We start from the raw sequence: 27,115 nt of genomic DNA, 5'->3' as shown, positions 1-27,115 counted from the left end.
TGCAATGCAGGGAGGGGACGGGAAGGGCCCAAGGGACACAGAGAGCAAGAGGCCCAGGCTCTTAGAGTCAGCCCCTAGGAAGGAGCAGGGGCTTTGGAGCTCGTTGAAGGCTAAGACCAGGTAGTCTCACTCATGGCTGTACTGCCACCCGAGTGAGGGAGGGACCCAGGTGTGAACCCAGAGACCAGACCACACCCAACAGAAGGGTCCAAATGCGTTTCCGCCTGAGACAGCTGGCAGAGCGCTGCCAGCCCCCGCTGCTGCTTGGAACCGCGCTGCAGGAGCCTCTTCTATCTGCAGCAGATGTGCCAGGGCCCACTGACGGGAGAGAGGGGGCACCCCTTCTAGAAGCTCCATGAACCAGTTCCCCAGAGGGGAGCCTTCACCCGAGCCCACAACCACATCCCCCTGCCCCCAGACAACAGCACTGAGTCTTGTGGCTTAAATAATTGTAACATCATTGAGCAGAAGATACCCTTTCATTTCAACAACCCCATTCTACAAAAGAATAAATGGGCTCAGAAAGGCTTACTCCCACCCAAGGCCTCCAGCTCCTAAGTGGTGGCACTGAGGTTCCAGTCGCCTCCGGTTCCAGAGCCCACATGCTCACCCTCTCAGAGGACCACCTCCCTGCCGTCACAGGCCCTCCAGAGGCCTTCTCAGGGTTGCTCTGAGTACTGTCCGTCCTGGGAGTCTGGCCTCCTGCAAAGCCTACGGCTGATTCATGGTGATGTATGGCAGACACCAACACACTATTGTAAAGCAATTAACCTCCAATTAAAAACAAATTGTAAAAAAGAAAACTTGGGCGTTTGAGGTGTTTTTTCTTAATCAGGTGGAAAAGCCACCTTTATCACATGAAAGTAGGCAACCACAAGCCTTATAGAAGCAGAGTGGCTCCTACACCGCCGTAACCAACACTGGGGCTCCTACCCTTCCCTGCGGGCTGGCTCAGCTGACCCCGGGTGCTCCTCCGCGAAGTCTCAGGTCGCACCCAGCAGTCCTGCTTCCCGCAGCTAGTGTGCCTTGACGCCTCCACGTTCCAGCTTAAGGGCATCGACCTTGGAGGCAGCGGGGCCTTCCCATCTTTGCTTGGCTGGTAAAGGAACTCAGCCCAGAGCCAGCCAGACATGCTTGCCCTGGGCACTGGAGGCTGCTCAGTGACAGAGCTGCCCCTAGAACCCAGGGGTCCTGTTCTCCTGACTACTGGCCGGACCGAGGTGACAGGACCAAAGGCAGGAAGGGTTGGGACTGACGCAATAACCCTAGGTGGGCAGGCCAGCGCTTGCCCAGTTCCTGGCTGGCCACGCGCCACCACACTACCCATGTCACTAGCCCCCGGCCCACGTACTTCTCCCTCCAGAGCAGAACCCAAAGCTATGAAAGCCCCGCATTCCGGGAACAGCCATGCCTGGGGCCCCCGGCGCTCTGGGAGAGTTTCAGGGAGCCATGGGGAGACCCTCCTGCAGAACAGCCTGGTGTAGAAGCCCGGCGCATCTGTGAGGATTTCACCAAAGACTGCTCACTGCGGTAAAGCTGCCCAAGAGCTCTGGGGTAGGCGTCCACGCAAAGGGAGGCCAGCGTCTCGCACCTGCCTAAGGGGTCTAGCGCCTCAGGATGCCATCGAATCGAGATTCTGAGTGTTTCAGAGACTCCAATCAGAGATTCCGAGGGTCTGCAGGGATCCCAGATTCCAGGCATTTATAGGGATTGTTTATAATTGGTGTTTGCTGGAATTCCCAGACTCTATTCTAACTGGGTATGAATGCAAGTCTCAGAAGGCACCATTCTTTCAGCTGCACGGAGCCCTGAGGAGGAGAGAGCAGGTTCTGTGACATCCTGGGCCGCCTGGCCTGACTGAGGACCACTGGCTACCCCTCCCCCACAGGCAGGACAGGCTAATGCAGCCCCATCCTCCTCCTCGACCTGGCCACATAAATCACCCTCCCAATAATATTTGTATTGATTATCTAGATTGGAAGCCTCAATTGGCTCCATTGTCTCACTTCCTCTCTCAGGGCTCACAGATGGGGTCCCAGCCCCTCATCTGCGTTACTAATGCGACATTTAAATGGAGCAGTCTCGGCGGCCAGCAAGGCCCCTTGCTGCCCTGGGTGCTGGGAGACTGCAGGAGTGATAAACATGTTCCTTGACAGAGAATCATTAAATTAGACTTTGTGGAGCTGGAGGAGAAGCCAGGATGGGCAAGGCCCTGTATACACCAGGTGTGGTCCCCCAGCACCTCCAGGCTACTTGTCAGACACCCAGAGTTCAGGCCAGACCCTCCACATCAACACGAGCCTTTCAACAAGACCTCTCAGCGATTCGGGTGCACACGAATGTTTAAGAGGCGAGGCAAGTCCATCCCTTGTAATGCACAGAAGGGAGACCGCTGAGCCCCACAGATGCTCAGGCCACACGGGTGAGACCGCTGAGCCTCAGGTTCAGGCAGAGGAAACAAGAGGGCAAGTGGCTTCTGGAGAGAGGGGCCGGCCATTGCCTACCTCCTTTCCCTCCCGAGCTCCGGACCCTGATCTCAGAGCCTGGACAGATGGCTCAGACCAGAGTCTGACCCCCCTGTACTCTCCCAGCCTGGAGGGGCCAGAGAGAACTCCGGGGACTCCCCGGGAGGGCACCTCCCTCCCGCCCCAGCCAGCCAGCTGCCCCTTCCCTGGCAGCAACTGGACGGCAGATCCCAGGGAAAACCAGCACCTGGGTCTGCCCAGCACAGCCAGGCGCCCACAGAGTGGGGGGAGCAGAGAGCCCAGGCCGCAGAGAGGCGGCCAGCAGAGGGCCTGGGAGAGATGGGGAGGAGGGCGAGGACCCTGGTCAGAGGGAGGGAAGCAGGGAGAGAGCCTGAGATGGTGGGGATGGGGGAGACAGAGTGATGGACAGGAGCAGCCAGGGGGAGGCAGGTGGACTCAAGAGACAGAGATGCCAGATGAAAGGAGAAGCAGCCAGACCGAGAAAGGGAGCAGGGGGAAGAGAGAGGAGGGAGACGAGGCAGTAACGAGTGATGGGGCAGGAGAGGGAGGAGGCAGCTGGCCTGGAGGAGCCGGAGCCCAGCCGGCCCAGCCTGGCCAGCCGGCCCAGCCCCCAGAGACAGCGCAGCTGCCGCAGTCGGGCCCACCACGAGGGCAGTCCTGCCCCGGGGCACAGGGAGAATAAATGGTGTCCAAGATAAAGAGATCCAAGAAATTATTTGTCTTGTTGTCATGTCTTGACTGCAATGGGCAGGGACCGGCGGGCAGGCAGAGCCTCGTCTCAGAATGGCCCAGGCTGGCAGGCGCGGCCGCCCACAGCCCCTGGGCCCATGGCTGGGACCTGGGACACCTTCCAGAACCCGGGCCCGGGAAAGTAGGAAGCGGTGAGGGCGCGGTCGGCACTCGCTCAGGGGCCGGGCGGGAGGAGTCTTGGGTGCCTCCCTCACAGCTGAGGATCTCTGCGGGCTGGGGGCCTGTGGACGGAAGGGAGTCGGGTGCGTCACTCCTTCCGGCCCCCTGCAGAGGCAGCCTGGGGCAGGTGATGGTTTCTGAACACCTCAGGGGAGCTGGGTCGTTCCAGGGTCAAAGGCAGGTCAAGGGCAGCCCCAGGTGGTGTGAGCACCCATGTTTCATAAGAGAGCAAACTTCAGTCCACAGAGCACACACGCACATACCTCTCCATGCAAATACGTATACTCTCACAAACATATGCACGTATGCACACACACGCTCGCACCAGGCCGATGTCCACCACCACCACAAACCTCCAGAAAGCATTCCCCAGAGGCTCCCACCCAAGCATCTGAGCCATGGACAGGTGGAACGATGCTTGGGGAGCAGCAGCAACCTGTTAGACGCCAGCCCCAGGCAAGCCACGATCACCCATGACAGCTCATATCTATGGGGCATTGACCAGCAAGAGTAGGCTTTACTCATGTCTTCAGTTACTACTCCCAACAAGGCTCTCAGGGATGTGCTACTGCATACCCGTTCCACAGATGAGGAAGCTGAGGCCCAGAAAGACTCAGCACTGGGGGCAGGACCACACAGCCAGGATCTGGGAGCGCTGGGATTCGAACCTGAGGTCTCGGCAACCAGGAAGGATGTGCACACAGTGGGACAGGAAGGGGCCGACACTTACCATACTTGTCCCCATCCTCGCCGCGGGCACTGATCCTGCGGCCCAGGACCTGGATGTGCTTCCCGCTGGTCCGGCTGTAGAGCTGGTACAGCCGCAGCTGCTTGCGGCTCACATCGTCCCGAGCCCGCGTCTGGTTCTCCACGTGGATGCGGAAGTCCACGTTCTCCTCAGCCGCCAGCACCTGGGCGGGGAAAGGGGTGACAGTGAGCCGCCCTGGAAGCCCAGACCCCTGTGTGCAGGAGCCAGTTCACAGCAGAGAGCGAGGGCCTCCGTGACGCCAGCTCTGGGCCAAGCGCTGGCACATGCTCGTAACTGCCCTGTTGTCGTTGCTCCATCGCTCCGTCACGGCTGACTCTTTGCAACCCCAAGGACTATAACCCATCAGGCTCCTCTGTCCATGGGATTTCCCAGGCAGGAATAGTGGAGTGGGTTGCCATTTCCTTCTACAGGGGATCTTCCTGACCCAGGGAATCAAACCTGTGTCTCCTACGTTGGCAGGTGGATTCTTTATTGCTGAGCCACCAGGGAAGCTCAGTTGCCCTGTTAGCCCCCATTTCATAGATGGGGCAACTGAGGCTCAGAGAGGTGAGGCAAGTTGTCCGAGGTGGCCCAGCCAGGAAGTTGCAAACCTAAGAATCAGGTCTAGGTCTATTTGAAAACACATTTGTTTGACAGCAAGCAAAGTTTGCTTTCTTTCTGCCACAGCCCCAAATTAAAATAAGAAATATTGACCGGAGTTGCCCATGTGACCTTGAGAACACAGTTTGTTCTGCCTCAGATATCTCCCCAGTAAAAGAGTGGAGCAGAGCCCCCATCCTGACTGCAACTCAGGATGGCCGTGAGGGTAAAGTGAGCCAACGGGAAGAAAAGTACCAAAATCACCACAGAGATGGGACAGGGATTAGGGGCATGTCATTGCTGTTTAGGTCCCCAGTGGGAAAGGAGAGAGACCTGGCAAGTTGCTTCCCAGGAATGAATGAGCTACACCCTACTGCCACTTCTCCCCCAGGAGCTGATGTGGGAGGGGTTCTCCTCTTCATACTGTAATGGTCCTTATGCTCGGCCCTACCCCGAACCCCCCGTAGAGAAGCTTTTGCTTAGCATCTCCCATCAAATTTCCTGTACCCTAGAAGTTTAGGGCTTCCCTGTTAGCTCAGATGATACAGAATCTGCCTGCAATGCAGGAGACCCCAGTTTGATCCTTGGGTCTGGAAGATCCCCAGGAGAAGCAAATGGCAACCCACTCCAGAAGTCTTGCCTGGAGAATTCCATGGACAGACCATGGGGTCACAGAGTCAGACAACACTGAACGACTAATACTTTGCAGAGATAGCCTATGCATACACACACACATAAAAAAATCCATCCACTTTTATAGGCTTCCCTGGTGGCTCAGTGGTAAAGAATGCTCCTGCCAATGCAGGAGACATGCATTCGATCCCTGGGTCGGGAAGATCCTCTGGAAGAGAAAATGGCCACCCACTCCAGAATTCTTGCCTGAGGAATACGATAGACAGAGAAGCCCGGTGGGCTACGGTCCATGGGGTTGCAAATACTCAGACACGATTTAGCAACTAAACAACAACTGGAAGTTTAGTTCATGTCTGACCACACTCTCCAGGAATCCACCTCTGGCTAAGCCAACAGTGTCTCTCCGGTCTTCCTTTCCTGAACATGGTCCAGGTGAGACCTGAACAACTTCACCCACCTCCTCACCAGCTTTCTGCTTCCACTCTCTCCCGCCTGAAGTCCATCTCCCGGCAAATCCAATCACCTTGTGTAATCCTCTCCTAAACTCTCCAGGGCTTCCCATCAAGTTTAGAATTATTTTTTTGGACCATTTTTTAAAAGCCTTTCATTGAATTTGATATAATATTGCTTCTGTTTTATGTTTTTATTTTTTTGGCTATGAGGCATAGAGGATCTTAGCTCCCTAACTAGGGATGGAACGCTCACCCTCTGCCTTGGAAGGCAAAGCCTTAACCACTGGGCTGCCAGGGAAGTCCCTTCCCATCACATTTTTATAAAGGTCCCCATCGTGGCCTCAAGGCCCTGCAAGATGAGCCCCTGACCACTTTTCCACCTCCATCGTCCCCCCAGTTACACTGGCTGCCTGAGTTTGCCTCTGAGCATTCCACACAGAAAACCCAACAGGTGCCTCAGGGCCTTTGCACTTGCTCTTCCCTCTGCTTCACTGCTCTCACCCAGATTTTTGCCCTCTGGTTCCTCTGATTCACTGGAGTCTCTGCTCAAATGTCACAGCCTGAGACAGGACTTCCGTGACTGCTTCTGGGGCAGCCCCCACTTTAGCCGCTCTTCATCTCTCTACCGTGCTTCGTTTTTCTTTCTATTCATCAACCTGACATGACATCTACTTCTCTGGTTTTTGTCTGTCTCCCTGACTTGTTTGCTGCCATATCCCCAGCACTCAGCACAGTAGAAACTCAAACATTTGTCAAATGAATGAATGAATGAACAAGTTAACACTGAAAAGATCTGGGGTCCTGTCATCCCACATAACATTGAATGAGGTTTCCTTGCATGCGTGGTAAGTGACTTCAGCCATGTCCGACTCTTTGTAACCTTATGAACTGTAGCCCATCAGGCTCCCCTGTCCACGGGATTCTCCCAGCAAGAATATTGGAATGGGTTGCCATGCCCTTCTCCAGGGATTTTCCCAACCCAGGGATCAAGCTCACATTCTCTTACATCTGCATTGGCAGGCAGGGTTTTTTTTACCTCTAGCGCCACTAGATTTCCCTGTGCCCTGATAATTGTATGCCTGTCCCAGCCCATTTAACCAGAAAGCTGAGTAATTCTTGAAGTCCAGACAGCATTCCAGGTTTGTTCTAGGCATGCTAGGCTTTCAGGATCCCATTCCTATGTGAGCAGGACGCCATTCAGCCCATGGAAGAGCTCTTGGAGTCAGGACTGCGTGAGCATGTCCTCAGCTGTGGAGCTCCTCAGGGCAGGAGCTGTGTTTTCCTTATTTCTACACCCCAGCCCAGGCTTCCCAGGTGGCTCAGATGGTAAAGAATTTGTCTGCAATGCAGGAGACCTGGGTTCAATCGCTGAGTCAGGAAGATGCCTGGAGAAGGGAATGGCTACCCACTCCAGTATTCTTGCCTGGAGAATTCCATGGACAGAGGAGTTCTGTGGGCTACATTCCACAGGGTCACAAAGAGTCAGACATGACTGAGTGACTAACACACTTACTTGCTCATGCCCAAGCCAAGGTCTCTGTGCCCTGGCTGACCTGTACGCGTCCTCCCACCCCAGCCTGAGCCTCACAGGCACTTCAGCTGGACCACGTCATTTAACCTTCACTATCATCCTTATGGTGGAAACACTATCCCACATGACACGTGAGGACACTGAGGCTCTGAAGCTGGACCAACACAGGCACAGAGCAGGCCTTGGCAGAGGTAGCCCCAAGTTGTACGGTCCCCAGAGTGCTGCTTTCAGCTCCCCCTTACTGGGCCCCGCCTGCCCCACCAAGTGCCGTCGGGAGCAGGACCCAGGTTCAAAACCCAGGGCTAGCCACTCCTGGGCTAAGGGTCCCCAGGCAAGTTACTGAGAGGTGCCAATGATACCCACCTCGTGGGCTGCCATGAATATTATACACACAGTCTTAGAACAGTTGCCTGGTACAGAGTCAAGTGTTCAGCAGGCATAGATAATTACTGAGGGGGGCCTCCCTGGTGGTCTAGTGGCTGAGACTCATGCTCCCAATACAGGAGGCCTGAGTTTGATCCCTGCTCAGGGAACTAGGCCCCACAAGCCGTAACTAAAGATGCCATATGCTGCGATGAAGACCAAAGATCACCTGTGCCACAATTAAGACCCAGCATAGCCCAAGAAATAGATATTAGAATAAAAAAACTACTGGGAGGATACCAGGGATACCTTCAAGAGGCTCTTGGTGAAACCCCGCAGACAGAAGCCTCCCCATGACACAAGAAGGTCACACTCTCACGTTCTTAGGGACAAGGCACTTTAGCTGCTCAGATGACAGTCCAGGAAGATGTCAGTGCTTTTGATCGTCCCTTCAGCCCTAGGACACGGGAATGCTTATCACCCCATTTAGCACATGTGGAAACCAAGGCTCAGAAAACCTGAGTTGGTTGCTCTGAACTGCACTGCCCAGGGGCGCAGGGCCTGTTCCCCGGCACACCAAGCGTGCACACGTTTCACTTGCACGACCTTCAGTGGCCAGCCCATTCAGAGCCAGGTCTCATACCTGGGACCCGATTCCTGTGACACCCTGGTGCTCAGGGAGGACAGAGCTTGCGTGCCCCCGAGGCCCACACCTGAGGGGCCTGCGGAATGACGTTCCAAGGTGGGCCGGCCCTGTCCCCTCCCCCAGGGCCAGGCCTCCTCCCCTCTTCTCCAGATCTCCTCCTGCTCACAGGAGACCTTATTGACCAGAGGTCAAACCAATCTCCTCACCCCCAGTCCCTGAGGGGCGCTGTCCCGCCCGGAAGCAGCCTCCAGTTAATGATTTTCCTCCTGGCCCACTGGGCAGAGGCGGCCAGGTGACCCAGGGTCAGCAAGGCTATGCGGGGGCCATTCCCAGGGTGTAGGGACAATCCATCTTGCCCAGCTCCCACCATTTGCACTGCACTCTGGGGCCAGGTCAATCCCGAGGGAGGTCACCGGGTGGCCTCCGACATGGAGTCCGTCCGTTTGGAAAGGCGGGGAGCACCCTGGGCTTCCTGGGCGGGACCTCTGGGGACTGCAGGTCTTTGCACGGGCCAGATCCTTCATGGCCGAGTCCCTTTGCTGTCCACCCGAAACTATCACAGCGCTGTCTATCAGATACACTCCAACACAAAACAAAAGCCCTGGATAAAGCCTTGCGTGTGCACTCAGTCATGTCCGACTCTTTCGCGATCCCATGGACTGTAGCCCACCAGGCTCTTCTGTCCGTGGGATTCTCCAGGCAAGAATACTAGAGAGGGTTGCCATTTCCTTTTCCAGAGGATCTTCCCGACCCATGGATCCAACCCGTGTCTCCTGCATTGCAGGCAGATTCTCTACTGCTGTGCCACCTGGGTCTACAATACAAAATAACAAGTTAAAAAAAAAAAAAGGCACCCGGTCCCCTCTGCCTGGCTGGCCCCTGCCCTCAGGTACCTCCTCTGGAAGGCACCTGTTTCCTCTCCTCTGGCCTCAGGTTGGGTTATAGCCTGTGGGCACTACTGTAACGCAGTGTTCATTGTCCCCAGAGTCCAGTTTACCTGGTGTACCGCTGAATCTCCACCTCTGCACCTGGCAAACGTTTGCCATACAACTGCGGCTAGGACGAGGGGGTCCTGGCAGCCAAAATCAGCCCACCACTTACTAACCAAATGAGCTGAGTGCCAAGAGAGGGTTTTTGAAGCCATCAATTGCTAAGCTCTCCTCTGTTCCAGGCTCTCTGCTAAGAAGACCTCAAGACACGGTACCTCATCACACTTCTTCAGCCTCCTGTGGAGGAGGGCCCAGCACCTGTCCACCTCTCTGGGTCTCCCTGGGAGCTCAGCAGAGCAGCATCGCTCAGGAGCGTCCTCTCCCTCCCCTTTCCTGCTACTTGGCCTCACCGCCCAAGGGGGGCCCATCTTCCAGGCCTTCCTAGAGCAGGCCGAGCTGCTCTCTGTCTGGCTAACACCTGTCCAGGTGCATAACCGCCAGGGGTGCTGAAAGGCTGCAGTGTGACAGGAATCAAAAGGCCACAGCTCTCACGAGGTGAGCAGGGCTGGACAGGCAGGGGTCTCCTGGGGCAGAGATCGGTGCCTTACAAGAGGCTCTCCTTCTCCCGCCCACCACATACCTGCCTTCTGGGTCAAGGCAGCTTTTCCCACAACAGGGGAGCCTGCGGTGGGGGTCTCCCTGAAGCCTGACCAAGACCATGATTGCCTCCTGGGGGCCCCCTCCGTCACCTGAGGGCTTGGGCTCTGATGGGAATACTCACGCCCAGACCCAAGAATTGCATGGGGCAGCAATGGCCAAATGGGTTCAATTGTCCCCCCGCGGCTGTGCCCCAGAACCTGGCATGGACACAGTGGTGCTTGGTGGAACAGAGCTTGCTATCTGTGCCTGCAGTCTCACGGCGGGGGGCCCCCCTATTCCAGAATCCACCTGGCTCCCCCTACCCATAGCACAGCACCCACACCATCCAGCCCCCACCCACCTTCCACGCCTCCTCCCTTAGGCACCTTGGAGGGAAAGTAACATGCGTGAACAGATGTTGGGGTGAGCCCCCCACGCCAGGCCAGCTTCTGGGTTTCCATCTCCCCAATCCCTCATGGCTCTGAAGGCATGTTTGCAGGAATGTCCTATTTTTTCCTGGGCCCACTTCCCACCCACATCGGCCACATCTCCTATATACACACGTGACATCTGGACACCCACACCATACATGTTCACCAAGGAAACTAACACTCACTGACCTCAAGTGTGACCTGGCTCCATCACAAGTCACCAACTTATTCCATTTCTTTAACCCTCAGTTTTCTCATCAGCAGAATGAGACTGCTTATAATTATTTATCTCAGAAAAACATCAGTAATCATTAGGTACCTTTTTTCTTTTTCTTTTGTCTAAACAGCCACAACTTATGGAGCATGTCCTCTGTGCTAAGAACAACTTTAAGTAAATTATCTCATGTTGTCCCCAGAGCAGCCCTATGAGTTGGTATGATCATTATCCCCATTTCCCAGATTAGGAAACTGAGGCTCAGATAGGTTACATTGCACAGAATTGGTGCAAAAAAGGATCAAGATTTGGATCCAGCTCAGCTTAGGATGCACGCTCCCCTCCTCTTCAGCCTGGCCTGCTTCTCTCTGCTTTTCCCTTCTCTCTGTCACCCACCTCTCCCCCATTCAGGAAAGCAGTTGACTCTGGCCACAAGCCAGTGAGGCAGGGACTGAGGTGGAGGATTAAACATGAAAGCACCGAAGGCCTTGAGCTCCCCATCCTACCTAAGAGAGGAGGATGGGCTCAGACTGCCCCCTCCCGCCCAGGTCCCCATTCCTGAGGCCTCACAAAACCCGTGCCCCTGTCTCCAGGCAGCCTGCCCAGAAAGGGAGGGTCTCCCCGGTCCCAGGAGAGGCAGCCCCCAGACTTCCGGCCACACTCCACCACCGCCTGCCTCCTGCTCTAGGAGCAGCGTAGGGCCGGCCATGCCGAGGGCTCTCAGAGCTTCTCCAAATTCTGGATTCAACCCCGAGACCTGCACTCCCCTCCAGGAGTGGTCCCTGGTAGAGTCAGCACCCTCTCCAAGCTGAAAGGCAGCTCCCAAACTCTTCCTCGAGAGCAAGCCTGGTCTCCTGCCCAGGATCTGATGCCAGTCATAGAGCTCTGTGGATTACTGTTGTCCTTGAGAGCGAAGCTAATGCTGGCACCCACCTAGTGGGCATGTGCCCAGGGCCAGGGCCTGAGCTAAGCACTTTGCAGGTCCCGCTTCCTCACTGCTCACAGGACCTGAGCAGGTTAACGCCATCACCATCCCCATGATGCAGGGAGACACAGAGAGGCCAAGGGATCTGCCCAAGGTGGACCAACACGGATGCGCCAAGACCAGGGCCTGTCTCTGGCTTCAGAGCCCACCAGGTTCCCCAGGTGGCCACCCCTGGACAGGAAGGGGAGGAGAAAGGCCGGACCACCCCTGAAGCTGAGCGTGGCTCACTCAGACCCAGGCCCCACCCACCCTGCAGCTCCAGGCTCCTCCCTCTCTGCCGTCACACTCACCACATCCATCCCAGTCAGGACAGAGTGACCCTCCAAAGGGTACTTCCCCACCCCCAGCCTGTCCATTAAGCTCCCGGGGTTGTCAATGTATTGATTGGCAGGGCTGAGCATCACCACGGGAGGGGGTGCTGCCACCCAAGGCGCTGACCGGGGGCGCCTCCTCCCCATACATCAGCCTTTCTGTACAGATCATCAATATGGGTGCCGCAGCCAGTCAACCCTGGAGCCAGCTTGTGGGAGGGGGCAGGACTCCTACGGACCCACGCTCTCTTCTTTCCTCCCTTTCTCATTCCTTCCAGTCCCTTTTCCTGGAAGCCCTTGGGTGGGGAGAATGGTTCTGCATGTCAAAGAGGTAATAAATAAGCCCTTTATTCCGGCATTCAAGGCCCATCATGGCCTTTTACATCACCCCCATTCCTGAACTTGATGCACCAGCCACTCCAACCAGTGTGGAGTCCCCTGAGCACAGCAGGCTGTTCCCTGCCCCTTGCAGAAATGTTCCATGTACCTGCAAAGGCTTTTCTGTGTGCACACGGATGCATACACACACACACACACACACACACACACACACACACACAGAGGCAGGCTCAGACTCTTTACCCAGCTTGTTCTTTTTTCAAGATTCAAATGGAATTCCTTCCCTGCCCAGATCATCCCTTTACCCTGAGTCTAGTTTCAAGGCCCTTCATCAGAACACCCTCTGCACAGATTTCGCTCAAGTCCCTGAGTGTTGGGACAGGTCCTGAATACCCTGTGGCCCCCAGCTGGTACAGGGTTGAGGGGATTCAATCCAGGTGCCCGGCCCTCAGGGAAGCTGCTCCCCACAGCCCTCTACTCGCTGACCTGACTTAGTGCCACACGGTCGGTCTGTGCCAGGCCTCCTCTGCCTTCAGGAACCAGGGGCTGGCGGACAGACAGGACTCGGGGCACACCAAATGCATCACCGCAGCTCGTAGTCACTGAGTGCTGGCAATGAGCCCGGTGCTGCAGCAAGAACTTCCCCCAGGGGACCACAATGCATCTGACAGCAACCCCAGGGGGGGCTCCCACCCTGATGCTCATATTAAAGCTGAGCCACAAAGAAGCCAAGAATTCCCTCAATCATGCAGCTTCCAAGTGGCCAAGGTGGGGTATGACCCAGGTAGGTTGAGTCCAGAGCCTGAGCTCCTATTCATCCCTGTGAGCCCCAGCAGAGAATGCACTGGGTCACAGAGCAGTGACAAAGAGCGAAGGGGGTCTGGGGCAGAGGTGGGACGGCGAGAGTGGTAAAAAGCCACTCTGCCCAAAGCACCTGCCATCTCTTCACAGAGAACGTTCAGGAAAAATGCTGAAGCCTTAGATATCTTCTTCATCCTGCTCAAAACCCAGTCCAGGGTCAGCCATGATTGCTAATGAGAAGCACCATAATTGAATGCCCACTGCATATCAGGTTCATGGTATGGCTTCAATGACTATTCCCAAGGAGTGGTATTACTATTCCTATTTCTCAACTGATGAGGCGATAAGAGCCTCCAGTGAGTGATGCGGTGAGGATACAATTCAGACCTAAACAAGAGGGGGCCTGATATCGCCGATGCAAGGAGCAGGTCCTTCTGGCTTTCTCCAGCACTGTGCAGCCTGTCAGCACACACAGAGCATATAATCCACGGAACAATTACAATGACTCAGTTATTCACTGAGTGTAGCTGCTCTGTGTGCACTGTCCTAGTTAGTCCTCCTCACCATGACCCTTAAGAAGCAGGCACCTTCCACGGCTCCATTACACAGATGGCGAAAACTGAGTGCCAAGGGTGGAAGGCTAAGAAATTCGCCAAACAGCTGCTCAGCAGCACAGATAGGATTCAAACCAAGACTTCTCCTATGTCAAGGCCCACATATTCAAGCTTCACAGAAGCTGCCTAGCTCACTTCACTGACACCCAGGTGGATAAACTGAGGCACAGTGAGGGAGGTCCCCCAGAGAGCCAGGGATGGAGCCAGGACTGCAATCCAAGCATCCTCAGCATGTTTCTGCTCTGTGGCCCATGGGGGGCTTTTCTCTGGCCCCATCCTCAGCAAAGCAGTATTTTAAATGGACTTGAGGCCTTATGCCATTTGGATGTCAGAGCAAACAAAAGCCAGTCACGTCCCAGCCACAATCAGCAAGTCTGCCTAAAGCCTGAGGGCCCGCTTACCCTTCGATGTTCCCAAACAAATCCCAGTGCTCAGACCCAAGGAGCCAACAGCAGGCCCCGGCCCTGCCTGATGCCCGGTGGCTCTCCTCAGCCTCACTGGCAGGGCCCGTGGCGTTACTCTCCCCTAAGTGCTTGGCCACGGGTTCCTGTGAGTGAGGGGCAAGCGCAACCCAGCACAAGATAGGGAGCACACAGATGTCCATCAGACAACTCCTGCCCTCAGAAAGAAAACAATCAACCCCTTCCTTCTCCCCAGTCACCAGGAGCTAGAGTGACGTGGGCAAGTGGAGCTTACACCACTCACAGGGCTGTGGAGGGAGTCCTCCCAGAGCAAAGTTTTGAAATGCAGCTAAGATTTCAGAGCCCTGGGCTCTGCACTACCCACTGCTCCACATCCTCAGGGAGGAGGAACTGTTTTACTGGTTGTTTCCTTCCCATTTTATCCACGCAAAAGCTGAGACCCAGAGAGGTTAAGTAACTTGCCCAAGAGCACACAGCAAAGACAAGGCTCTGAACCCGGCAGACTCGGAGCCTCTAAAGTGCTGCTTCATAAGCCTGGGTCCTAGAGTGGCCAAGTTAGAGGTGAATCCCACTCTGCCTCACTCTCCTGCCATGCAACCGAGGGCAGGTTACTTCATGCCCCTGAGCCTCACTCCCTTCATCTGAGAATTCCTAATCTCAGGCTGCCTGTGAGGCACAGCCTAGGTGCTGTGGGAAACCGTCCTTCACGTAACGAGTCTGTAGCACTTTGTCGGGAGCTCCCAGTCAGGTGTCAGCCTGACGTGCCTGCACCCTGCTTCCCCACACCAAGAACGTCTCTGATCAGGACCAGCTGAGGGCAGGAAGTCTCCTCCCTGTCCCCCCCACCTCCTTCTGGGGCCCCACTGGGCCCTCACAGTCTCCAGGGCGGGGAAGAGGCAATGCTGTGGCCCTGACATGCTACCCAGAGCTTGCTGGACCCTGGCGGTGCCAACCACAGGAAATTTAAAAAATCCACCTCCTTGCCTCAGAGCAGGTGACACTCCTGGGCTGCAGGAAGGCTGGCAGGGTGCCCCTCTCCCCTTCCATGCGGGGAAAGGGCTGAACCCACCAGCCTGTGCCCCCTACAAAACTCCCACCTCTAGCTTGGAAACCCTTTCAGACCAGAACATTCCAGGACAAACAGGGCCTGAAGACACCAGATCAGATGCCCTCAACCACAGACAGCCCCCAGGCCCCCACCAGCTCTGATCCCAACTACAGGGATCCTATCATGGAGATCCAACCCATCACCAGATCTCTCATTAAGGACCCCTAGCATGTCTCTGGAGACTCAGTGTCCCCATCAGTATTCTTTCAGTATTTCTCGAAAAGTCTGCCTGGTATGCTGGAAAGAATACAAGATCCTGATTTCAGAGAGTTGAAGCTCAGCCGTGGCCTTGAACAAACTGCTTCCCCACTCTGGGCCTCAGTTTCTCCATCTGGGAGATGGGAATATCATCCTCACCTACTTTGGTCTCCCTTGTCACATGGTAGCAAGAATGAAACAAACTTTCTGACGCAAGAGCCACTTGGAAATGCTTACAAGCAAAACTTGCTCAACAAAGGCAGGTCATTTCTCCCCCACCTTGGTTTCCCCCTCGGTCAGCCAGGAGGCCACTCCCTGACTCTCAGCACTTCACATCCTGGAAAGGAGGGCGCTGAAGGAGCTCCTGTGAATCTGGTACACTCCCTCTCTAGACCAGGGGCTCCATGAGGCCAGGAAGCTACTGGCCTTGCTCCAGGGCCAGCAAGAACCAGGCTTGCAGCCAACATGTGAGGAAGGGACACCTGACTGGTCAGACGAATGGATGCATGAGGCTGCTTCTTGAGAAATTGAAAGTGCAACCCAACAGGACTGCTGTCCATTCTTTCGAAGTCCCAGAGGACTCTGTCTCTGGCTTCACCATCCTAGTGAACTGGAAGAAAGCTTCTAAACCGCACTGAGGAGGCCAGGTGTAGGGGTGGTCAGGCCAAGGCCTGGAAGGACACTTCCAGACTTGAACGAGCGTGGCGAGGGAGGAAGCAGCGCTGTGGGAGGCGGGACCGGGGGCTCCGGCCTCACGGCCTGTCTGGGGAAGGCCAGGACCTAGAGGAGCCCTGCGGCAGGAACAATGTCAGGCAGGTGCCAGCCGAGCTGCGTGAAAGGCCCAGCCCGGTGTCATTGTCAGCGCTCAGCCAAGTGCAGAAAAGCAATTTACTGGTCACGCCGCTTGCGCCCCTTGGAAATTTTTAAAATTCTTCCGATTTGAGCTATCCACGGTGTCCCAAGTCGTGTGGAGAAAGGATTTTATTAAATTCCCAGCTTCTAGCTCCTGGGGGTTGCCGGTGGGGGAGGGTGGGGCTCACCACGTCGTGGGGTGGGGGCAGTGTCTGGCATTGACTGTGCTCACGGAAATGTGGCTGGGGGCAGGGGGCCTGCTGGGGGCTTGGTGGCTAATAGATGGGAAGAGGCAGGAGCCCAGAAACTCCATTGCTAAGACTGGACCAGTTCTCCAAAACACTAGCGCTGGGAGGGAAGGGCGTTAGGTATATAGAGTTTCCGACAGAGCCACGTGCCCTGCTGGATGATGAGAATTTGCAAAACCTCTTCCACACCTTATCATAGGCCACCTCATCCTCAGGGCCCCCCACGATAAAACTAAGTCTCACAAAGGTCCATGTATAGGGAAAGATGGAGCTGGGGTTCAGGCCCATCCACAGGGTGGCAGATTCCTGAGCCTTCCCACCATGCGGGGAGCCTCACTGGGCCCTGCTCACCAAGGGTACACTCACAACCACCCTCCAAATGCCCACTGTCCAGGAAATAGCTGCTCTCTGGGTGGTGGCCCAACACTGCAGTGGGGAGCAGACTCCAGACTCCTGCAGACTCCTGTGGGGGACCCACCCCTCAACTTCACCTCTAGGACCACTCCATCTTGGCCCCAGAGCATAAAGGAGGATTTGCACCTGCCAACCTTGTCTGTAACTCCCTAGGGTAGTGTTGCTTTATCTTTCAGCCATCATGGGTGCTTTCCAAAATCCATGGGGAGCTGAGAACACTCTCTCAGACACTGCATATTTGGGCACCATTTTGAACACTGTTTCAAACCCCTTCCCCATAATCCCATCCTTAGACATCCCAAGGGTACATGGACCATGAGTTAAAAACATTAGTCAGACCTAAGGCAGTTTAGAAGGGGAAAGACTGCAAAGGGGAGAGGTAGGGCAGTGAGGGGAGGGGAGAGGAGGAAGGCTCCTTCACCTGCTTGAAGACTTAACCCGGACGGGCCACCCCAGCTTCTTCCCCGCAAAGGCTGGCTCTAGCTCTAGTCAGGACGTGAAGGCGGGATGCAGAGTGCAGCTTCCCTCCCTTACATTCTCCCAGCAAACACAAAGACCACAGAGCATCCCCTCCTGGACCCCGCTTCAAGGATCAAGAGGCAGCAAACAACAAGAGGCTTGGGCAACAAGGTCTGAAACCATCTCTCTCTACCTCACGCCCATTTCATTGTCCCCGTCCCCAGGCTCAGGACACTGGGGAAGGGCTCTCACCCAGGTCGGACAAGCAGTTCCCTGCAGTGACCCTGGGGCTTGCCCTCTGCCTGGGGACTCAGCTGCAAACCAGGCAGGCCATGCCAGGCACTGGCCTCTCTCTCTGACACCAGCCATTCCCCACACCGCCCCCGCCACCACATAGGGTCACATCTGCTTGGCAAACAGCCAGTCTTAAGTTACTGACTCCAGTTGTATTGATTCAAAGAGTCACCGGGGACCCCAGCCTGGCCAACAGAAGGAAAGAACCCATCAGTCTGCCCATCCGTGCTTCCTGCCCGCAGTCCCAACTAGCTGCCCGCAGCTCGAAGTCCATCTTGATGGTAACCTCTCTACTGGGGAGGGGGGGGGAGACACGCAGACCCTTCACCACAGCCACTACGCTAGGGCACCACCCTCTGCACCACCGCTGGCCCAAAGGCGCAGAACACCCACACCTGGGAGAACCGCCGTTTTCCCTGCTCGGGGCTCCCCCAGGGCACCTCAAGAATCCAGAAAACCATGGCCTAAGCATACTCTCTAGCCCTAGGAGGACACCTGCCTTCAGGGGCAGACAGTCTCTTCTGGCCCCAGGCCAGCTCCCCCGAGGGCCCCTCCCTCAGAGCTCAGGTGGGTGGGGGGCTAGGGCAGCTGGCACTTTCTAGTCCCTTTTCCTCCGCGCACCCTCCCACCCCAAGCTGAGGCAGCCTGGTCTGGTTCTAATCGGCGCCGAAGTCGGCTCCTTCAGTCCCTCTTCTCTTTCCCTCCCGCCACCCCCCCACCTCAACCCTCTTCCTTCATTTCCACGGCTTTGGAAGCACCAGCGTTCCAACTGTCTGCGTGCCAAGACCTTCCCGAGTCTGAAAGCTGCTGAAGTAACAGATCAGATTTTAGCAAGTGCTTTCCAGGCTGAGCGCCAAGCCCTCTTCTGATTCAGGAGAGTGAGCGAGCGGGGAGCGAGGCGTGGAAGCAGCCGAGGGCTGCACCACCTTGGGCGAGGGTGTGCGAAGCGCGGCCCGTTCCGGAGCCGCCTAGCAGGCAAGGGTCCCTCGGCTCAGGTGCCGCGCTCTGCGCCCTCTCCCCCGTCTCCCCTCCTAGCTCCACATCTCTCTCCCTCAATGCTGCAAACGCCTCTGAAACCACAGAGTAATTTACAACTGAAGCTTTCTCCCTGGACTCGGAATCTACTCGGTTGAAAGGAGCCTTTTTGTTTGGAAGAGCGAGCGGAGATGGTGAAGGGACGGTTGGCAGAGAAAATCCCTCCGTCCTAACTCTTCACCGGGGCCGAGGGGCTCGGAGCCCGGCACATTGTGGCGACTAAGCCCTCCGGCTACGAGGGTCTCCTCCCAGCCGAAGCGGACTGGGTCCGCGCCAGCCTGAGTCCAGCAACAGAACCCCTTGCCCTTGGCCGGTTCCCCGCCCGCGCTGGGCGCACGCGGAGCCGCCCTTCGGCGCCCTGGGAACAGGTGCACGGTTCCACGCCCAGGAGGGGTGGGGCCCAGGGAGGGGGCGCGGCCCGGGGGAAGGGGACCGACGCGTACCCAGAGGCAGGGGCAGGTGGGTGCAGAGGGAAGGTCAGAGTCAGGAGCCCACGTACCTGTACCTGGAAGCACAGCAGCAGGAAGTGTAAACACCTGCGGGGGAGAGAGAGGGAGAGGAGGTCATTGGGACTGGAGGGAGGGAAACGCGCGCACAGACAGACAGATACGCAGCCGCAAAGTCAAAAGAACGGCGGGGCGGGCAGAGCCACAGGCACGCGGACAGACGTCCGGTCAGGGTGGGCAGCCCCGAGCGCGGGCGCTTACAGGCAAGTGCAGGCGGAGGGCGCTGAATACATCGCTGGGCGGGGGGGGAGGCGGCGGCTCCTAGCCCAGCCTGCACATGTCCCCTTCGCGCGGCCGGGACCGGGCGCCTCCGCCGCCGCCGCCGCCGCCGCCGCCGCTGCTGCTGCTCCCTCCTCGCCGGCTGCTGCTGCTGCAGACTCTGCTGCTCCGGGGCGCTCCGCGGCGCGCCCTGCGGCATCAGCGCCCCGCGCGGCTCCTCCCGAGCGCTGCGCCCTCCGGGCTGGCGCGGGGGCTGCGAGGCGGCCGCCGCTGGGCAGGAGGCACCCGCCGGTGCGAGGAACCTGGCTCTCTGCCGGCCGGCCGGCCGTCCGGGCGTCCGCGGGAGGCTGGCTGCCCGACTCACTCCGGGGGCAGCATGCGCGGAGGGTCTGGAAGCTGGGGCGCACTCTCCAGGCGGGGCGTGGGGCTGCGCGGGGCCAGGGGTCAGCGCTCCGGGGCCGGGGCGCGCGGCGGCAGCACGAACGCGTCACGGCCGCTCCGTCTGGGCGCCTGCCGGCTCATGTCTCCTCCTCCGCGTCTCTCCGGCCGTGCGCATCGCCGCCTCCCACCACTGGCGGCGGCCGGGGCGTTTTCTACGCGCGGGCGGCGAGGGGGCGGGGGGCCGGGGGCGGGCCCGGGCCCGAGCCGGCACAATGAGGATGCGGGGCCCGGGGGCTCCCCCCTCGGGGCGCGGCCGGACGGGCGCTCAGCTCGCCTGGGTGCGCCGCGCCCACATCAAAGGCGGCCCTGTCGGCTTGCGGGCCTGCCGCGGCCTCTCCACTGCCGCCTCCTCTTCTGGCGCTCCGGCTTGGAGGGAGGCGCTCAGACTCTCGGCGACGGCACCGGCAGCTCCGAAGGGGCAGAGCCCGCGAGGCTGGAGCTGATGAGCGCTGGGAGCCGTCGAAATTCCGCGCCTGGGCGCAATGACCCGCGCCACGGCGCAAAGGCTGCCAGATCTGCCACGGCTGCGGTCCCCCAGAACTCAGTTAGGTGCAGAATGTCCTTCCTCACCCACATTCGTCCTCGCACTCAAACCCACCAGCGCCTGAGTGGGGAGCAGGGAGAGGGCGGGTCTCTCCCTCACCCTCGGGGCGGCTCCACGTAAGGGGGGGTCTCTTTTACCCACCCTGTGAGTCCACAGAGGACCGTGGCGTGTCCCAGATCCCTCTGGGAAGGCTGGCCACCCTGAGTGAACCCCCTTCTAATCTCCGTCCCTGCCGTTGAAAGGGAGGGGGCATTGAGGGTTTCTCTTACGCCCCCCACCCACCCCCTTCCAGGGCTCAGGGGTTGGTTCCGAGCTGGGCTCTCTGATGGGCGAGCCACCTTTGGAAACGCACGGCTGCCACCTAGCGTCCCCAAGGCTTCACTGCAGCCCAGCCCGGGCAGGCTATACAGGCCCGGGAGGAGCCAGCAGGACTCTGGTCAGCGACCACTCCAGGCCCTCTTCTGGCCTCTAGGCTGAGATTTGCTCTTCTTTGCATACTAAGCAGTTTGACTCTTTTAACCAGGTCCCTTCTGAGAGCATGTCTTCTTAGCCCCTCTGCTTCCTCAGAGGCATCACTCCTGTCCTTCCCACCAACCTCAGAATGTAGGTGTTCTTATCACACGTAAGTGCCTCGCACTGTCTGAAGCTCCAGACAGCCAGGCTCTACTTAGTCATAGTAGGAAAGCAACTGAATAAGCTCAAAAAGCAAAATTCAGGAATCCAGACTATTTGGTTAAAAATTTCCTTGTGTCATTGATTATGTGCCATGGTTGTGCCATGATTGATGGTTTTCTATGTTCACTGTGGTTTTCACTTACAGTGAAACTGAGGTGTGCTTGTGCTTAATCGCTCAGTAATGTCCTACTCTTTGCAACCCCATGGACTGTAGCCTGACAAGCTCCTCTGTCCAAGGGATTCTCCAGGCAATAACACTGGAGGGGGTTGCTACAGGCGCTGTCCAACAGTAATACTTCCTATATAAATATCAACAGTTGTTCTGGCTATCAGGCCTCCCTGCCTCCCTGCAAGCTGCTTTAAGTTCCCTTTCAAAGCTGAGGCTTTTTTTTTTTTTTTTTTTTTTAAGATACTCTGGTTTTTTTTTTATATGGGTTTCTTGTTGGCTGAGCTGGGTCTTTGTTGCTGCTCAGGCTTTCTCTGGTAGCAGCACACAGGGGCTACTCTCTAGTTGAGGTGTGCAGGCTCCTCACAGCAGTGTCTTCTCTTGTTGCGGAGCTCAGGCTCTAGGCACACAGGCTCAGCAGCTGCAGGTCCCCAGCTCTAGAGCACAGGCTCAGTCGTTGTGGCACAAGGGCTTAATTGCTCCAAAACATCTGGGATCTTCCCAGATCAGGGATCAAACCCATGTCTCCTACACTGGCAGGCGGATTCTTCACCACTGAACCACCAGGGAAGCCCAAAGCTGAGGCTATCTTAAACAGCCTCTGCTTCAGCACTGAACGCAAGTGCAGAAAACCCTTTCAAAGCCAGACGATGGGTGATGCAGAAAGTTCTTGTTTGAAGCACTGGGCTGAATTTACTTAAGACATTCTCATTGCTAGAGCTGGTAAATCCCAAGATAGCATGCAACGACCAACCACAAAAGAGATGGACAGAAATGCTCCCCTTGGGTCCTGTGACATCACCAGGTGCTTGATCTTACTTTATTAAGACCTCTGAGAGACCAGTTAAGAGGTAGTTCTGGCCTACTGCCTGCTAAAGTGGGGTGTTTGAAGCATCTCCTGGCTAAGAATCAACACTTCCATACTATTTTCTATTCCTTTTGAATGAAATGAGTACATCACTCATATTCTAAAATGCTTGCAGTTTTTTTTTAAGGCTCAGATAGTGTTTGTTGATTTCACAAAGTTGTCACCCGAATAGGATTGGGCTTCCCTTGTAGCTCAGTCAGTAAAGAATCTGCCTGCAGTGCAGATCTGGGTTCAATCCCTGGGTTGGGACGATCCCCTGGAGAAGGAAATGGAAACCCACCCCAGTATGTCCTTACCTGGAAAATCTCATGGACAGAGGAGCCTGGTGGGCTGCAGTCCATGGGGTCGGAAAGAGCCAGGCACGACTGAGCGACTAACACTTACAAATAGGACTGACTTGAAGAGACGTTCTGAGTAAGAGCGTAAACTCAAGAGTTAGAGGTCCTGGCTTTGAGTATTGCCTCCAACACTTACTTATAAATTCCTATAAGCTTCCTCATCTACAAGCCACATCTTCCACATCTAAGAACAGCAACAAGTGTTGAGTTGCTGTGAGTTACCAAATGAGATCACTTGGCCTGGCTCACAATGAAGGTTTCAAAGGTTTTAGTTATTATTTAATAATCCTGATCAGGGTTTTCAGGTTACTATCTCATTGTTTTTTGTTCACGAAGCAGGAAAGCAGGATCATTCTCAATTTATTGAAAAGAATTTTCCTACTCCAGATCAAATTTTTATATCCTTCCCTTTCCCCATCATTCACACCTTCAAACCTATTGATTTACCATACAAATGAATCTTAAATGAGCTTTTTCTATTCAAATTTGACGTGTTCATGTAGCAATATGGGTCACTAGTTTGGTAGTCACTTCTCTCCAATTTATTCAATCACTATTTATTGCATCAGGCCCTGGGAGAAGGCAGACAAAGCCTTTGCTTTAAAAAGGACTTCACTTCTACCAAGACAAGCAATAAGCAAATAAGCCCAGAGATAAATTCAAGCTTAATAGTACTTTGAAGGAAAACAATGGGATAGAGAGCACCAATTAACAATACTTTGGCTAAGACCCAAAGGTGGGAAAGCCAGCCATGCAAAGTATTCCAGGGAAACTTCAAGTGGGAAAAGGATGGGTGCGAGTTAGCCAAGAGTTCCAAGAGGGTGAAAAGGGGGTAGGTACCTATCAGAAGCCTGAGAAGTGGAGTATTTCCTGCCCAATCAGTAATCAGGATGTCACAGTGATGAGCGACTTTGGCTCTCCAAATGTGAATTTGAGCCCCTTAGGCAACCAGGAAGAACAACACTTCCGATCCAGCAGCCACCAGGCTGTAGCCAACTCCCTACAGTGAGCTTGAAAAAGGCAGGTTACTGGCCCCAGATAGCCCAGATGCATATGTAAGGCATGATTCCAATGAGCCCAGACTCTTGCATTTCCCCATATATAGAAAAGCGCTAAATTCCTTGAGGTATCTGGTTTTAATTCACAGAAACACTTTTGACTTTCAGACTACCTGCTTTGTTGCAAACTTCTGTATAACCTGAATCCTCCACCCACCTCCTCCGAACAGTTCTGTCACTTGAGACGCTGTCTCCCAGGCTTGAAGTCCTAAAAATTCCCATCGAATGTAACATCTCTCAACTTTTAGGCAGTGGCTTTAAGTCAACAAGCCTTCAAAAGGCCTTTTAAGGCACTATTTATGTACAACTTTTAAATGCTTGGAGTTCAACAAGTGTTTATACATCTGTAAACACCTTTCTTGAGCAATCTCCCCACACCCATCCCTAGTCTCAAGTTACCATTCATCTGCTGGCACTAGATTCCAGTTTCACATAAGTGCATCCATACACAGTACCTGCTCTTCTGTGTCTGGCTATCTGGCTTCTTTTGCTCAGCATGCCTGAGATTCATCCTCACTCCTGTCTTTTTTGGCTGCACCATGCAGCTGTGGTACCCCAGTTCCCTGACCAGTCATCAAACCCGTGCCCTCTGCATTGTAGAGTCTTACCCTCTGAACTACCTGCAAGTCCCATCTGGTTGCTGTTATCAGTACTGCTCCTTTTTATTGCCAACCAAGACTCAGTGGCCTCCCTGGTGGCTCAGATGGTACAGAATCTGCCTGCACTGTGGGGGACCAGGGTTCAGTCCCTGCGTCAGTAAGATCCCCTGGAGGAGAAAAGGGCACCCACTCCAGTTTCTTGCCTGGAGAATCCCATGGACAGAGCAGCCTGGCAGGCTACAGTCCATAAAGTTGCCGAGTTGGACACAACTAACATTTTCAGTACTCAATGTGGATTTGCCCATTTGTTTGTCAATTTAACAAAGGCTTGGTAAGTAAGGGCCGAAGTCCAGTCTGTTTTTAACAAGCTTAATGCAGCACGGATACATCGTATTGACAGTGGCCTTAAGGAGGCCAATGAAAGCACTGTTACTAGTCCAGCTAGTTATGGTAGCTGAGACCAGGTGGCCGTGTGCTGGTTTGGTGTTGGGGAGTTGGACACACACACGTACATTCAAATTCCCAGCTCTAGGCTAGCAAGTTTGCAACTTTCTGAGCAGATCTCATCGGCAAAACTTCGCTGGTTGTCTCAAGGGTAGTTGAGAATGTATGTAGGCTGCTCGCCCAATGGAAAGGAACCCCTGGAGGGCAGTTAAGTGTTCTGCCTGCTGTTTAACCCTAAGCACTTAGATGCTCTGGGACAGAGAATTCATTTTCCACCTTTCCAAACCTAAGAATCAAAAAATTCAGGGAGTCTATAGAATATATTTTGGAGACAAAGATGAGAGAACTTTCAGCCTAAGAAAATAGGACAAACACAGCCTCAAGTCTTCAAGAGGATCAAGTAGCTCAGTGAGAAAAGTAGACCCTTAGCACAGATGCAGCTGTAAAATTTTCTCTAGATCAGCTCTTGGAACTTTCACAGCATTAAAATGGGATGTCTACTGCCAAGTTCATGAGTCAGGGAGCAACTGGTTCTTTTGTTAAGATCTGGCTAGAGGGTAGCCTTAGACTTTCTGCAGTAACTTTAACCCTGTATCTCCACAGCCCAGACCACTAACCTTTAATTTTGTGACTCTTAACCTTTTCTTAGATAATTGCAAACAAAAACAGCCCTATCCTGACAATGTATACACAATCCCCTCCCCATTAACTAAATAGCTTTTATAAGTTTTACACAGGACTATAAACCTCATTTTATTATATGTATGATCCAGTAATTTGGACAGGTCTTGAATAGCCTCCCTTATTAACCTATTTTGTCCTCTGGTTCAGGTTTGAAGGTAACTGTAGAGTTCTCACCCATGACCTAAAGATATAAAAACGAAAAGGTATCAAAAAGAGAAGCTTCCTGCAGACAAGTGTTATCTTTGCCCTCCTAATACTCAAAAATGTTCTTTTTGCAAAGGGTCTGATCTGATCATCCAGGTTAAGTCTGCTATACAATATAAGCTCAGTATTAATGAACCATCAACTCCCACCCAGGCTGTGATCTCTAAATGCCACTTTTAAGATAAGGAACCAAAGCTCTGTGGAAGAGATAAAGGTCTGAGATAAAGTATTTAAACCTGAATTCAGTAGATATCATTTAAGTCTATAAACACTGGAGAGGGTGAGGAGAGAATTGAGCATTACTCAGCCATTTAAAAAAAAGAATGAAATAATGCCATTTGCACCAACATGGACCCAACTACAGATTACCATACTAAGTCAGAAAGAGAAAGACAAATGCCATGTAGCACTTCTATGTGGAATCTAAAATACAGCACAAATGGTCCTATCTGTGAAACAGAAGCAGAACAGCCGTGGTTGCCAAATGGAAGGCAGGTAGGGGAGGGATGGACTAGGAATTTGGTGTTAGAAAATGCAAAATACACATAGAATGTATAAACAACAAGGTCCTATATTTAATATATTCCTGGGATTAATCATAATGGAAAACATGTTTTAAAAGAATTGTCTATATGTGTATAAACTGAATCATTCTGCTGTACAGCAGAGTAACACAACATTCTAAATCAACTATATGTCAACAAAAAATTTTTTTAAAGTTTTGAAAAAATACAAGTTACAAAAAATTTGAATTCAGAACACTTGTTACTTTCAGGTACGCTAAGACATCAACCATCATTCTCAAAATTGGTAAATGAAAACATTAAATGTTTTTCAAAATTAGGTAGAGGCAGTACAGTAGAGATTTAAAAGTACAAAAATTAAGTTGTTTTCTGTAGTTGGCTGCATGTACTCAGCTGTGTCTGACTCTGCGACCCCATGGACAAAGGAGCCCACCAAACTCCTGTCTATAGGATTTCCCTTAACTATACTTATTTTTAGCATTTATACCAATAATGATTTATGACCAATTTCACTAAGTAGTTTATACAGAACAAAGGGAAGTCAGTGTCTTTAAAAGAGATTTCCTAAGCCTGGGAGGAGCAGTAATTTAACTTCCAGATTACTATTATGTTTAATTGGCTGATATCTAATAGCTAGCACTATCAGACTTCTGAGGCACAGGGAATCTTTAATTCCTGTCCTTTCAAAAAACAGCAGCCCTCTAGATCTGATTAGCTGTATTTAATAAGCTAAGAACAGAACAATAAGGCCAACTGCTTTCCCTCAGAATAAGCTAAGAACAGAACAATCAGTAAGGCCAACCACTTTCCCTCAGAATGGTGGGAAGTTCTTTAGGTTCCCTGCCACAGAAGTGCCCATCAGGTAAACCAAATGTTTAACTTCTACACAACACAACTCAATAAAAATTTCAGACATTACTATCAGCAAGCATACTTCTACTTCTGAACATGTTAACTAATACCAGTAATTACCTAACACTCCTATAAAGGGTAATAAAAAAACACTACACCAGCAATTTTTCAACACAGGATGGCTAAGTGATTTGGGATTTTACTATCAATTTAAAGCAGATCATCTTTTAAATCTGAAGTACCTAAACATCTTTTAAAATGGATGTGATTTCAATAAAGAACACTTAACACTTACCATCTCATGCCTCCATTAAAATAAAGACAGGAGCTAC

General features: G+C 53.9%; 1 protein-coding gene across 1 annotated transcript in view; it reads right to left on the bottom strand.

The window, feature by feature from the left end:
* The window catches only part of FGF18 (fibroblast growth factor 18), a 35,772-nt gene extending 16,220 nt beyond the window's left edge, over positions 1-19,552 (bottom strand). The window contains exons 1-3 of the mRNA XM_006053701.4: positions 19,369-19,552; positions 19,161-19,197; positions 4,126-4,306 (exon numbers count right to left, since the gene is read on the bottom strand). Of these exons, the coding sequence (XP_006053763.1) occupies positions 4,126-4,306; positions 19,161-19,197; positions 19,369-19,400 (250 nt within the window). The 5' untranslated portion in view covers positions 19,401-19,552. The remainder of the gene's footprint in view (positions 1-4,125; positions 4,307-19,160; positions 19,198-19,368) is intronic.
* Positions 19,553-27,115: the final 7,563 nt, after the last annotated feature.

Source organism: Bubalus bubalis, chromosome 19 (assembly GCF_019923935.1).
Source record: "Bubalus bubalis isolate 160015118507 breed Murrah chromosome 19, NDDB_SH_1, whole genome shotgun sequence".
NCBI classification, from domain to species: domain Eukaryota; kingdom Metazoa; phylum Chordata; class Mammalia; order Artiodactyla; family Bovidae; genus Bubalus; species Bubalus bubalis.
This window is presented reverse-complemented; position numbering and strand designations above follow the sequence as displayed.